General features: G+C 39.5%; 1 protein-coding gene across 3 annotated transcripts in view; it reads right to left on the bottom strand.

Moving 5' to 3' along the window:
• Nucleotides 1-14,039, bottom strand: part of SCFD2 (sec1 family domain containing 2) — a 181,679-nt gene that overhangs the window by 54,631 nt on the left and 113,009 nt on the right. For 2 of the 3 annotated variants that reach the window (XR_011725802.1, XM_071743544.1), the window contains exon 6: nt 4,684-4,764. The exons of the other annotated variant lie outside the window; for it this stretch is intronic. Coding sequence is in view for 1 of the 2 variants with exons in the window: in XM_071743544.1 (XP_071599645.1) it covers nt 4,684-4,764 (81 nt within the window). In the remaining variant the exon portion in view is untranslated. The remainder of the gene's footprint in view (nt 1-4,683; nt 4,765-14,039) is intronic. 3 annotated transcript variants of the gene reach the window in all.

The raw sequence follows: 14,039 nt of genomic DNA, 5'->3' as shown, positions 1-14,039 counted from the left end.
TGACTGGCTATTGTTGGAAAGCAATTAAAAGCTTACTGAAAGATGGTTAGGAACAGAAAGAGTTATGTTAGAGTCGGAGTGAGTAGGGTCCCTGAAAGAAGAGCACCAGTTGGCTTCAAAATGAAGCAGTCTTCCTCTTCTTTACACAGGTCCAAATTGCTGCTTTTCTTCTGCAAAGCTCTTCCTTGTGGTGCTCTCAAAGAGCTGCTGAGAAATCACTTGATTATCCCTCACTGGGAGTGGTTGGAGCATGGGAGGGAGGATGCCTGCAGCCACAAAATGCTATTCCAGAGGGGCCTGGCAGGAGAGCCACCGAGCCACCTCCTCTCTGGGAGGGTGGAATTCAAACCCCTTGTGCCTACCCCAGGTATTCCCCACCATGGGAAACTCAGACTACAAACTAACACTGGTTGCCAAAACACTAACGCCAGAAAGGTGTTTTGCTCTTTGTTCATGCTATCTCATGAAAAGAGAGAAATTTGAAAGGGAAAATTATTCAGGGGCCTAAAAAAGAGCTAATAATTACATTTGTCCAGCCTCAGGCAGCAGCCAGATTCTCAAGTTTCTGCAATACAAACTCAGGAAAAATAAGCTTGGATTTTCACAAGCTAATGCCTGTACAGAAACCAAGTCTGAGGATCACACTTTGGGATAGAGGGGCATAGGGGATTCAAACAGAAAACTCAAGATGAGAAACAGGGAGAGGAAAATGGTGGTATCAACAATTTCTGGCTTTAATCATCACATAAGGGCCAAGTCTGGAGCAGCTAAGACATGTGATGACTGCCTGGATTTTCCTTAGGGACAATTTTGGCTCTCAGAGAAGTAAGGGAAAAACTACCCCTTTCACAGGACAGGAGGGGAGCAGGAGCAGGCCGTGACTATCATATTGCACCAGCAATTTATGCTGCTTGTCATGGATGTACAATAGTTTTCACTCTTTAGATGCTGCTGTTTCCTTCTTCATGAGGCACCTTTTTTGTATGCTCGTGTTCACCAATCAGCTTAAAGAATTCACAACACTGTAGTTTCCAAAAATCTTGAGTTTACTTTAAGACCTACATAAAGATCTTACTTTAAGATTTAAATTATATATTTTATTCAGTTTGGAGAGACTGAGAATGACACTAAGTAACCAACTACTGGCCTTGTATATTGTAGATTCAGTGTGATAAGGACCAAGGGAGTCAGACTGGGCATGGTCCATGCCTTTGGTGGCTCTGCAGTTGTGCTGTTTTACTTTGCATGCTTGTAACAAGCTGGGAGTTGTATTCCCTGGTGAAGGTGGTGCTCTAACCATAGACCAAAATTAAATTAAAGCAAGAAGCACAGTTTGTTTGTGTCTCGGTCAAGAACTGTTGCAATCAGACCTCACATTTCATGACCATGATCAGAACCAGATCAGTTTTACACAGGGGATGTCAAATATACCCAGTAAAACAGTTTGGGGTTTTTTTTAATTTTTTTTTTTTTTTTTTTCCCCAAAACAAAAACATTGTATTTGATTGCACAGAACAGTTTTTGCAGAGTTTTCATAGAAGGGATTTTCTAGAAATTAAATCTCTTTTGTAAAATAAACCTGCAGGCTAAATCTGAAATTACTTTCCTTTCTGAAATCATTGCGTTACAGCTACAGCAACCAAATTCTACTCTGGTTGAGCAGACTTCCTTTATATTTTCTTCAAACATTAGAACAGTCTATGAAATTTAAATGTAAAAAAACAAACCCCAAAATAAATACTGATAAAGCTGTTGGTGTATCCTACATGCTTTTTGTCCATTTGATTACAACAGCTGGCTCATAAATTTGCCTTGGGATGCAAATAAATAGTAGAAGATTCTGAGGGCTCAATTCTTTCTAAAAATTTGGCCACACGCCTGCAATATTTCCCTTACAAATAATAAAAAGACCCTGGGATGGCATTCCTTCCAGCCATAACTTTGTACGAAAGCTCTGCAATCTCCAAGATCTCATATGATTTGTTAATACACATTTACAAGCTCAGCAAAAGAGAACAGACTGGAAGCAGAATCAGAGCAGAGCAATGCTTAAGGTTATAAATACACATGGGCTATACTATAAGGTTATACTGAGAAGAAACCCAGAGATGCCAGGTAGCACTTGCACAGTTGAGCACACCAACAACTGTAACCCAACCCTATTCTGGTTCTCTAATACACTTTTGATTGCACTGAAAGCATCTGCAATCCCAGATGAATTTAAACCTATTTTCAAGCACTCTTCCCCCCATTCTCACTTCGAGAAGCTAAGACTGCTCCTATTTAAATGTTCAGATTACAGAGTTGATACAAATTGATTACAGTAAATGTGCAAGACTGGCATTTACTGAGAAGGAAGACAAGAGACTGAGTCCCCTCCTCACAATGCCTTGGGGCTTCAGGAGTCTGTGACTGCCTGAGCATTAAGGCACCAGAAATAGAGCCTTAGTGAGCAGTGAAGCAAAAGCCAAAAATGCTATGGGGAGCACTAATGGGTAAACTCGTGTGCAACACATTAGATCAACAATAATCATGCTACTTAATTGCTGAAAGACAACACTTGATGTGAATTATTCCAAATTATTAATGATTTCTCTGAAAAAAACAGCCTTTTTGAAAAGATCTGGCTTATGTTTAAATACAAAAAACTGAAACATGCATTTTAATTTATAATTTAATTGAAGAATTATAAGCTAATTGCAGCATTATCAGAGAAGCAGTTCAAATGAGAGAAACTGTGGAGGGGGCACAACATTTACTGCACGTGCAAAACAAAGAAGCTCACCCTAAATACAACACAGAACTTTCCTTACCTTCGTAGTTACTCATCCTAACACATTTTTTTCTCTGAAGGACCTCAGGAAACTAAGTGGTTTGCTTAGATTGGGGGCTCAAAATGTCACACAAGCAGAAGACTGAGACTTGCAGAAGATAATTGAGTGCTTAATTTACCATTACCACCCCACACAATTCTGCATTAAAAGAAATCCATTTTTCTGGAAAAGACATTCATATGGCTCTGGAATCTTATCTCTGAGATATCAAAAATGGTTTATCTATCACAAGCAGTAGCTAATGAACAGCTTCAGAAGTAAGGCAAATCTCAAACATTTTGAAATGCACACAATCTCTGTTCATTCAGCAGAAGCTGCATGGACTGGTGTCACCATCTAACAGCTTCTGACAAAACTTAATTGAAGGTACTTATGGTAGAGGTGCACTGTCAGGAAATACCCAGGCATCTATATCTCCACTGCCTAAACCCGGGCCAACAATTTTTGCTGATAACTCTCTGCATCTTCAATACATTAATTTTTGTAATTCCCTTTAGGTTTCCAGTCTTCATGACCTACCAGAAGATTGCTCTGTAGTCTATTGATTACCAAAGTTTTTGCTATGAATGCTTTCCCAACTTGTTGCAGTCAGTCAAGGATGATGATTACCAGCACAGCATGCAGGCCAAGAATAAAAAAAGAAATTTTGTCACCAAGAAATTTGGTTCCTTCAGCTTTAGTGGATTTAGGATTCCAGGATTTCAATTACTACTTCCAGGAATTCTGGAAAAACAAAACAAAGCAAACTCCACAATACAATCTCATTGTTCTAAATCTTGAAACGATACCAATTGTACTCTAGTAAGTATCACATCTTTTTTGAGGCTACTGCCTTTTCATTTCATTAAAAGAAAAATGTTAATACAAGCTGGACTATTATGACAAGCTAGGTAAAATAATAATTTTGCACTTCTGAATGAATAAAGATACTAAGACTCGCTTAGTAACTCCATAACACATACAGCACATTTCCTAGTGTTTCATAAGATGTTTAACATGTGCACTTAAAGAGACACATGTACACCAGCTGTGCAGAAACAAAAATAAACTTCAGAACTCCAAGGACCCATTTCAAGGTATCTTTTTGGTCAAACCTCTGCAAATTAAGAGTCTGAATCTGTATGACTTAGTCAAGCAAAATCTCCATGATTTCAGTTGATAAGTAACATATCCTGAAAAGTCTCCAACACAAAGAAATTTGAGTACCTGAGTGGAAGGCAGCAGGGTACTGTGCAGCCAGTCATTTATTTTTACTTTGATAAAGTAAAATGCCTGTCTGAAACATTCCTCAGTCCTGGAATAAAGAGGAATCAGTTGATGCTTCGCTGCTCCACACAATCCTCTCTTCCTACCAATCCCGCCAAAATTATACTTGGCACAGCTTCAGTGATGAATCCAGGTAAGCTCCTTGATCCCCATCACCACTGCCACCCATGCCTGCTGGGCAAGCCACCAAAGAGCTGCACGGTATGATCAAAATGACACAATTCTCTTTGAATAAAGCCCATTGCAGGCAGCAGCAGCTCTTAAGCTGACTTCCTAACATTCAAACAGAACTTTCTAACTAATTGCACGACAAGTGATACGGAGCAGGTCAATGAAATTCAGCATTTCCAGTTCAGGTAAAAGGATTAACTTTTCAGCATTCATCCAGCACTGCACTGGAAGGAAGATTACAGTGATTTCATCCAGCCAACAGTGCTGCCAATTCACTGATGAATATAAAATCAGTTCAAGCTGGGGCTGCAAAATGAAGGGAAGGCTTGCCAGCCATAGGAAATCTAGGAAAGAGGGAAGTGTGTTTTGTACTGTTGAGGAGTAAGAACAAGACAACTTGATGCTGACTGACTTTCAGAGTGAGGCTGAGTCATGAGGCAGGTCTGGGGTGCATCAGGAACAGGGACAAAGATCGCTGCAGCCCTCAGGGAATCTGCAGGTGGATGGGTTTTACTATTTAAAATTACTGAAACTCAACTGAAGTTAACTCCTAGTTAAGGGCAAGTCTAGACTTAAACAAGGGACTTGGAACACATCTGACCATACTAACAGCTCCCATGGCCATTTGGAAATAATGTTTAACATAGTTCCAAATATATGAGGAAACTAAGTTTTAACAGCACAAATATCCAGAACTTGTCTTCACAAACTTCAGCATCAAGTGGTCTTTTCCAAACATGTCTCGTGTCAACAGGAGATCTGTGACTTCGTAGCACAGTACAATCCCACTGAAAGAATTTTTGGAGATTGTGAAGTTCTTTCAACTAAACACACCCCTCAGCATCATCCACACTGCTGTGATGTGCCTCTCAAAAGCTGAATGTGTCCTGCCACGGTATATTGGAGCAGTACCCAGGAAGAATGATGCAAAAGTTGTCAAAATCAACATTTAAAAGATCTTCTGCATAAATACAATCAAAATCTGGGGAGAAGTATTTAATCAGTACCCAATTTTTTGAAGGGTACCTGATGTGAGGAATATTTTCAAAGCATTTTTCCTTCCTAATTCTCTCAAAACTCCCAATGACCCATATTTAATAAAAACTAACATTCTCCCTCAGTCAACAAAACAGTGAATCTCAGTAGTAAAAACTACTGAATTTTCAATCTTCTGTTAAGATTTAAAATGACTGTGAGCAGGATGAGATTACTTTCAAACAGATTGGAGTTAAACTCCTGAGCCTGGCAGGCTTGTAGATTCTGCCCTTCTTACTGCAGCTTTAGCAAAATTCTTCTCATCCTGTCAACTGAAAGGTCTGCTTTGTTTCCTTCCATGAGTGTGTGAAATGCCACTGGCTTTATCATCTTTGCAGGACAAAAAATATTACAAGTGGATTTTCAAAAATATCTTCTTATATCCTCATAAAAGCTTTGCTTGAAAATTCTTTCATTTTTTATTTATTTTTTTCCTATTAAATTAAGCATTTGTTTTAAGCATAAAGGTTTTTGCACAGCATATATCTTCCATATATCGTTACAAAAATTTTGTTTTATATACTCAGATGCTTAGCAGTTATAAGGATTTAAGATTTCCTGTTCAAGCCATACTAAAGTATAGGAAAAAATTCCTGAAAATCGCACAATAGAATCAGACAAATGGTAATTAAAAGGTTTAATTATTCTCTTGCTACTCTGTTCTTCAGAAAGTCTTTGTCATTATCTATTATCTGTAGTAACAGACATGAACTGCTGCATAAGTAAATATAAAAATACAAAGTTGCAGAAAATTCTTTCCTCCAGCAACTGATTTTTAGAAATCATCTTTTTCATTATTTATATATCAAAATTCCTCCTGAGCACACAATTAGATTTTATCCATTCTATATGCCTGTACTGCACCATTCCTCCTGACAGGACAGCTTAATGCTTTCTAGTGTTAGGATAAATACTTTTGCCAGATCAGGGCTATGGCTGCACCTGTTAAACAAGAACAAATGTCCAGCTGACTGAAGGTTAATCCACAAACAACCAGAAAAAAGCGAACCTCGGGCAGAGATGAGACAATTTTGGCAGATATGAGATCTGGAAGAAGATGCCTAGGAGCAAGAGCTAAACAGGTAGCAGAGAAGGAGAAACTGGCAATGTGGAGAAGAGATGCTGGGAAATGTCACCAGCCAAAGCAAGAATACATCATCAAAGATCCCACGCGAGTGGCTACGAGTTCAGAGCCAACCACATGTAAATGTATCATGTTCATGCAAGTCTCCAAGGGCTGTTTAATGGTTTTGTTCCCTGTATTTCAACATGTTCTATAAATAAATCATCCTGTATTTTGGAAATGTGTATGGCCTCCCCACTCCCATAACTCCAAAACATTTCTACTGCCAGTGCTACCATATGATAAAGAAAAGCACCATCTGTCTCTTCCAAATGTGGCCTCACTCATTTACCATTTTCCACCTTATAGTCTGCAGATTTGCTTCTTTCCCCCCACCTTGTCTTCAAAGCACAGAGAAAGAAGGAAAAGAACCCACCATCATGAAATACCATATGGTAACCATGATTTAAGATTTTCCAGCTTAGCACACCTAAACTTTCCTTTTTTTCTCACTCACATGTCATCATAGTTTCAGATATGCAAGCAAAGACCTCTCACTCATACTGCAAGTTTTTGCTAATTCATTTCAGAATTTTCAGAACAGGAACAAATACCTCTGCTAACCAGAGAAGAGCATTTCCAGTATTATCATGCAACATTGAACCCCAGCTGTAGTTTCTTCTGGTGCTCAGATGTTCAAAACTTTTACAGGCACAACTGGCAGAAGTGTCATTCTTTCTAAAACTGGGCAGATACCAGAATACACCCTTTTTGTGGGCAGAAAATTGCTGCTGTCTCTGGATGATGCAAATAAGAAATAAACCTTCAGGTCTTTTTCATCTCTGGAAGATGTATGCCAGAGCAATTTGAAAAATCTCCCTGTTGATTTTCACTCTGTGGTAAAGGAAAGAAGCAGCTGTCCCAGGCAATAACTATCCCAGTGTATCCATGGCAAAGACACAGTGGGGAATGGTTACTTTATTTTCTCTTAGGTCAGAGTTTAAAAAAAAAAAATGGCACCACTTTTCATTATGGATGGAGAAGGAGTATTTTCATTATTGTACCTGAAAAATACAGCTCCACATACCCAAGACTTGATATCAAACCATCCACAGAACGCACCTCCAAATAATTAGCAGTTTTCTGGAGCAATGATGCAAAAGCACAAACATGGCAAGACCCTTGATGTAACACAAAAGCAGAGTGACCAATTTGCAGACCTTCAGTCTGTCAAAATTGAAAGAATACTGGACATCCTGGACTGCTGTTGAGCAAGCTGGTGTTGAGGGACATGTCTGTCCTTGCTCCAAACCTGCACTTGCTGCACGCCTGCTGCTCTCCCCAGGACCCCTCTGAGCTCGGCCCTGTGCTCTGAGGAAGGTCAGGAAAGCACAGTCTCAGGCCACCTCCAGATCCCAGGAGATTTTGTGGCTGCATTTCCCTTGTTTTCTAGGAAAATAATACAGGGCAACTCAAGCTTGTCTGTAAGACTCTACTACAATGTACCTAGGAGCAATACAGATGAAAGCTTCTCCTGCTGGTACTTGTCTAACACCTGTACCTGCATGCAAGATGGTCTTCAGGTTCCTGTGGATGTTGTCATCTTAGTCTTACAGTGCAAACATATGTAAGGCATCAGTGATTTACAGAACACACAGGAGAAAAAGTGAATGAGAGAACATAGCAGGAACAAGCAGTTCGTACTTACCATCCATTTATCAGCATTGTTAAAAATAGCCCAATTACCTATCTCCAGAGCAAAGAAAGCAAACAATATGGTATAAAATTTTAATGAAAAACAAATCCAGACAATCAGACAAACAAGACAACTAGACAACTAGACAAAATCAGACAGCTTATTTGCTGTAGTCTTTATCTTAATAGTCTAAATCCTACACAAAGAAAGCTTACCTAAAAGAGAGCATTCAAAATGTTGTATCAGTCTGTATCCTCTATACTACATAATTAGCATATTTATATAGCCTATTGCAATAGACCTTTTTATTCTATTACTGGCTCCCTGCTTGTAAGAAGCTGTTCACTACCCGTGGTTACGAGTATTCTTTCCTGTAAAGCCCAGATCTGCCAGAACTCCCAGACCCAAGACTCTGCACCCCTGCCAGACATCTGCAGTTCTGCATCTCAGGCTGAGCTGCTGCAGTAGATGTCAGGCCACTGTAGGAAGGTGCACAGGCACCTTGTCTGCTCAGTGTCAGCCACACAATATCACAGCAAGACTTACGGGCTCTGATGACAAAGGGCTTGGCCAGGCAGACCTGACTGTTGCTGAGGTTGGCTCATCCACCAGCCAGGTTAAGTAGCTGAACTTAAAGAAAGGGTTTGTGCAAACTAAAGCTCTTCCCTATACTATTTTTATTTTTTCAGGTTTAAGTTGCCAATTCTAATTACCTAAGTCACCCTTATCTCCTGTATTACACACAGTAAATTCCTGAAATATATAGTTGATTTTTATTTATTCATTTACTTAATATACAGGTGATTTTAAAAGTTTTTGGGGGCAGGGCTTTTTGAGATTTTATTTGATTTTTATGAATATCAGGGAACTTACTGAGATTGTAGAACTCAATTATATTAAAAAATAATTTGATATGTCTAAGTTCACCTGTTTCAGGAAGGGGAGAGGAAGAACAGGAAAGCAGAAAGGAACTACACTTAAGAAAATAGATTCAAAAAACTAAAAAAAATACTTTGTATACAGGACTACACTCAAATCAAAACTACAAGGTAAAAAGATCTCAGAGAAGTTACTGTTTCCTAAAAGACACAAGCACCAATATCCCCTGCAAAGCAGGGAAGCTTGAAGAACAGGAGATCCACCAAGCTAAATCATGAGGTCTTCACTGACTTCAGAAACAAGAAGTCAAGGGAAGTGCAGCTCAGCTCAGACAACTCCAGATGAAACCCAGGCATACAGGGGCAAAATCAGAATGCACAGAAGTGTTTCTGATGTCCCCTGAGAGGGAGAGTAAGAAAACATTTGAAGGAGGGGAAAGGGAAAAAGGGAAAGAAAGGAATCTCAAGGAAATGACAATGAAAATTAAAGATACCATTATTAAATGCAAGATAAATCTATCCACAGGTATTACTGAGGTTAATGGGTTTGATACCTTTTTGCTGCAGCCTTTGCTAGGAAAGATAATGTAGTCAGATAGTTAAAATGATCACGGACAGACCAGAAGAAAACCAGACTAGATAAGTTGAGATGTTTTTGTGTCAGCTGGGCAAGATGAATTGCACCTGAGAGAATTTAGAGAAGTCAGTGAACTAATCTCAGACCCATTACAGGCTTTCTTTGAGGAGGCACAGGCAATGGCTTAAGTTTTAGAAGGCCAGAAGGAGGCAAGCATAGTGCCTGCCCTTAAGAAGGGGAGTGCAGGAACTTACAAACATTGCTGTACCACCACAGGAGAAGCAAGCTCCACACTGGGTGTTAGACAGAAGCATCATGTGGGAGAAACACAAAATAATCCAGTCCTCTGGTCTGCAGAATTGACTTCATTGCAGTATTGCTCCTCATTATGACCACTGCCCTTGAGGAAACACATGGAAAACTTGGAGAGAGCCTGGAGCAAAGCACCCAAAATCATTGCAGAGCCATCAAAACCAAGAGTAAGAGCCCCTGTTTGTTTGGTCTGTGAAGAACACAGAAAGAACAGAGGAGCATTTTTCGAATGGTCTTTGGTCACCCTTTACCCAAGAGACTTTTCTATGGCCACTGAGGCCATAGTTGAGTTGCAGAAGATTTAAGCTACTGGATGTTAGGAGAAACTTTTGCAGTGAAGGGAGTTAAGAACTTGATTCCCTAGGGGAATTCTGGGGCAGTTCATGGGCACTTTTTAAGAACTAAGCAAAGATCTGGTAGGAAGGGCTTAGGTAGAACTGATCCTGCATGCGATCAGGGTATGCCCTTGAGGGATGTTTTAGGGTCCTGTCAGACTCCTTCTCATCTAATACATAAGACCTGGGACTTGGGGCCACAATTATTTCTCCCTCTGGACACACATAAATGCCCTACTCAATAAACTCTCTAATGTATTTATCTGCATGCAAATGTAGCTCTCTTCTATGTGTCCCTAATTCAGTTTATAGACCTTAACTATGGCAAGGAGAGGAGAATAAGGAACTCAGGCCACTCCTTTATGTTATCAGTGGGAAAGGACATCAGATTGCAGGTAGGATTTCTCCCAACAATGACCAACCTGCCCTAAATGGGGAAAGGAACATGATATGCCAGAGGCAGCAATGTCTAATAGTTCCAGATGTGCTCCCAGTGAACTTGGCTGTAAAAATCTGGTAAAAATTTGTCAATGCTGTAATCTAGCTAGGGGATTTGTTGTAATCAGAGGTAACTTTTTCAGAATGTTCTTGGTCCAACCCGACATGTTGATAAGCACAGAGCACAGCAAGAACGCTTGTCCCACCTGTTTCGGGTTTGGCTGCTGCACACAATGAGGACCCAGTTCAGCTTGAAAAATCATTTAAAGGACTCAATTTAATTTTTGATTCATATAGTAAGGGAAGGGGGTAGGAGATATAATCATGAAGATGGTTCTGGAACGGAAGAAAACAAACACTGCTCAAATCAGACCATGAGTCAGGAACTGGTTTCTAATCTGGGCTTTTGTGACTATTGCCTTTGTTATCTGGAATGTGTCACAGCTTCTGTCCACAGGTAAATGATGGGGAGGAAAGCACTGATCAATCTTTGTACAGAATTTTGAGATGTAAGGCTGGAAAGCAGAGTCAAAGCACTGCAACTAGAAATCTTAAATGTGTTTATCCAGATGTATTACTGATTATCTGAAGAGAGCCAGCATCTTAAATAAAGGCATGAAGGAGAGGATGAGATCCTCCCCTCATAGTGACATCAAGCTAATGGGGACTAATTTAGCTAAGGGGCTAATGTGACTGAAGAGAATCTGACAAGGTTTCCTCACATTTTCAAGGAAAACTTGCTGGTACAAACCTGTGACAGGTTACCATAAGACAGCCATCCAAAGAACCTCTCAAAGAACCTTTAATACGTTTTTTTTTACTTTTGTCTTTATTTTTTTTTGTCTCTTAAGTAATTTTGTTAGTCAACATATACTTTAAAGGTGGGAGGAATTAATAAATTCAACTTTGTAAGCTTTTGGTGCCCAGTAAGTTGTGCTTCAGTAGCCTGGATGTCCACCACTTGGAGCCAATTAAGTATCTTCAGAGGTGTTGGATTTTCTCACAGTTTGAAAACTTCACTAGCACAAGATACTTAAGTTGAAGGCTCTTTTTTCCTTTCTACAGATTACCAAAATGACACTTGTGACATCACATTGTCATTGCAGTGACTGCAGGAATATGCACCTTGCCATCTGGTGGGAAAGAGCTGCCTAGATTTTAAGAAACAAAATTTAAATTAAGCTCTATGAAGAGTTGTATTTTAGCACAGGAATTAACTCATTTATTCCCACTTACAGCAACTTATAGGTGTGGAAGATGGGCGGGAGTAAAGGTCTTGGGCTGCTAAAATAAAGATGATGTAACAGGTACAGAATTAATGAACATTTGCAGTAATTCTTGGGAAGGGGAGATACAAATGTGGGAACGTTAGGTGACTGAAGAAAGTAATGACATCCACCTCTGGTAATGTGGTGATACTTACATATGTCTCAAATACCAGACTTGTACAGAGTAATGCAGAGAAGAAAGCTGTAGAAACAAAGAAGATGCAGTCATGGTCTGAGGGAGTGAGAGGCAGCAAGAGAGCTTTCACAATGACATCACTGATACAAAAACTACCTGGAGTATTGTGTTAAGTTTTGGTCCCTGTACAAAAAGGATGTGGACAGGCTGGAGAGGGTCCAGAGAGGAGCCACATGGATGATCAGAGGACCGGAGCACCTGCCATATGAGGAGAGTCTGAGAAAACTGGGTCTGTTCAGCTTTGAGAAGAGAAGGCTTGGGGGACACCTTATTACCATTTTCCAGTACTTTAAGGGCAGCTACAAAGAAGATGGAAACTCCCTATTTACAAGGAGTCAGATGGACAAAACAATGAGTAATGAGCGTAAGTTGCTCCTGAGGAGATTCTGATTGAACACAAGGGGAAAACTTCTCACTCTGAGGACAGTCAGACACTGGAATGGTCTCGCAGGGGAAGTGGTGGATTTCCCCACTTTGCAAAGTTTTAACTCTCAGCTCGACAGGGTGCTGAGACATCTCTAATGCTATAGTATTGAAAGGGTTGGACCAGATGATTCTTGAGGTCCCTTCCAAGCTGAGGTTCTATGAAAAAACAGGCTGTACTAGTGTAAAAAGTCATTTACAACTTGATGAAATATGGAGAAAGGCATTCTTAATATTGTAGGTAAAATTATTTCATTATCAGAATACCATGCTTTTAAAAGGTGCTATACTACAGTGACCTTCACTTTAAGCCAAACTACACACATATTTCCTGTCAAAAATCTGTGCTTCCATCTATTCCAAACATCCTTTAGCTTTACCAATTATAAAGCACAGAATACCCATCTCCATTGCACTGCTATTGACACTTCAAGATTCACCACTATGTCATCAAAGCTTTCATAGCCCAGATAGCTGGGGGTACACAGGATGGGGCACCAGGGAAGGGTCACTTTTCTTTTCCTTGTATTGGCCACTACCAGACACAGGCACCAGGCTAAGCTAAGCTTTTGTCCACTGTGCTCTGGTTTCCTTAAGTTATGAATTGTTTCCATTTGAAAGAAAACAAAATCAAAAAGCCACCATCCTTCCTTTCCTGTTCAGCTTTGGGATCTCCAAAACACAACTGCCTTCTTAACACGCCTTACAGTATTGTTTTACAAGAATAATTTTAAACTACAGAAAATTCTCCAAATATGTAAAAGTGCTGAGTTCAGATGTTCATAAAACCTGACTCACTAAATTCCTGTATAAGAACAACAGATGTTTTCCATTTGCTTCTGTGCTACTGTATTTATTTAGCTACCCTCCCTTGCAAGAGCAAAATTCAAAAGGAAAAGGGTTCATGGTAACACCAGGCAGCAAATCAGGAGAACTGCATTTTTATCAGAAAACATCTCCTTTACTTGAGTAGCTTAAATACCACCATTTCTTTATGAAAGAAAACCCCAAACACATCAAAGTACTGAAAGTGATCTTTCTGAAGTTGTTTAAGCATAAATATTAAAATAATGGAGTAAAATCAAGTCTTTTATAAAGGAAAACCAAGACTATGAATTAGGATCGACACATTATCTGTGTGGTTTTAGCTTACAGCAAGGTCAATATCAAGTGAAATGAAATGATGAATCCTGGATGGGGGGCAGGAATAATAAAGGAATCTTGCCTAGCTATTTGTGATTAAAGCAATTTAATTACTTAAGGGTGTTGCATGTTCAGTCAGTTTCTAAAGCATGGACTAGCAATCAATTACTCCCCTGCATGACATTTTTATCATGCATTTTTTGTATTTTTGCACAAAAAGAGAACATAGTTATTGCACTAACATTTCTCAAGTGATACATTAAGTGTTTTTGACATGCTCAGAAAAGCATGAACATAAATAAGTTTGCTGTTGCCATAAATTTAAAGAAAAAGTGAATTTGGATTGCATGACGGAATCCCGGTTATACAAATAAGCTTGTTTCAATGATATATTTTGATTAAAT

The sequence above is a fragment of the Heliangelus exortis genome, chromosome 4 (assembly GCF_036169615.1).
Source record: "Heliangelus exortis chromosome 4, bHelExo1.hap1, whole genome shotgun sequence".
Taxonomy (NCBI): domain Eukaryota; kingdom Metazoa; phylum Chordata; class Aves; order Apodiformes; family Trochilidae; genus Heliangelus; species Heliangelus exortis.
The sequence above is the reverse complement of the archived record's forward strand: the minus strand, read 5'-3'. Positions and strand labels throughout refer to the sequence as shown.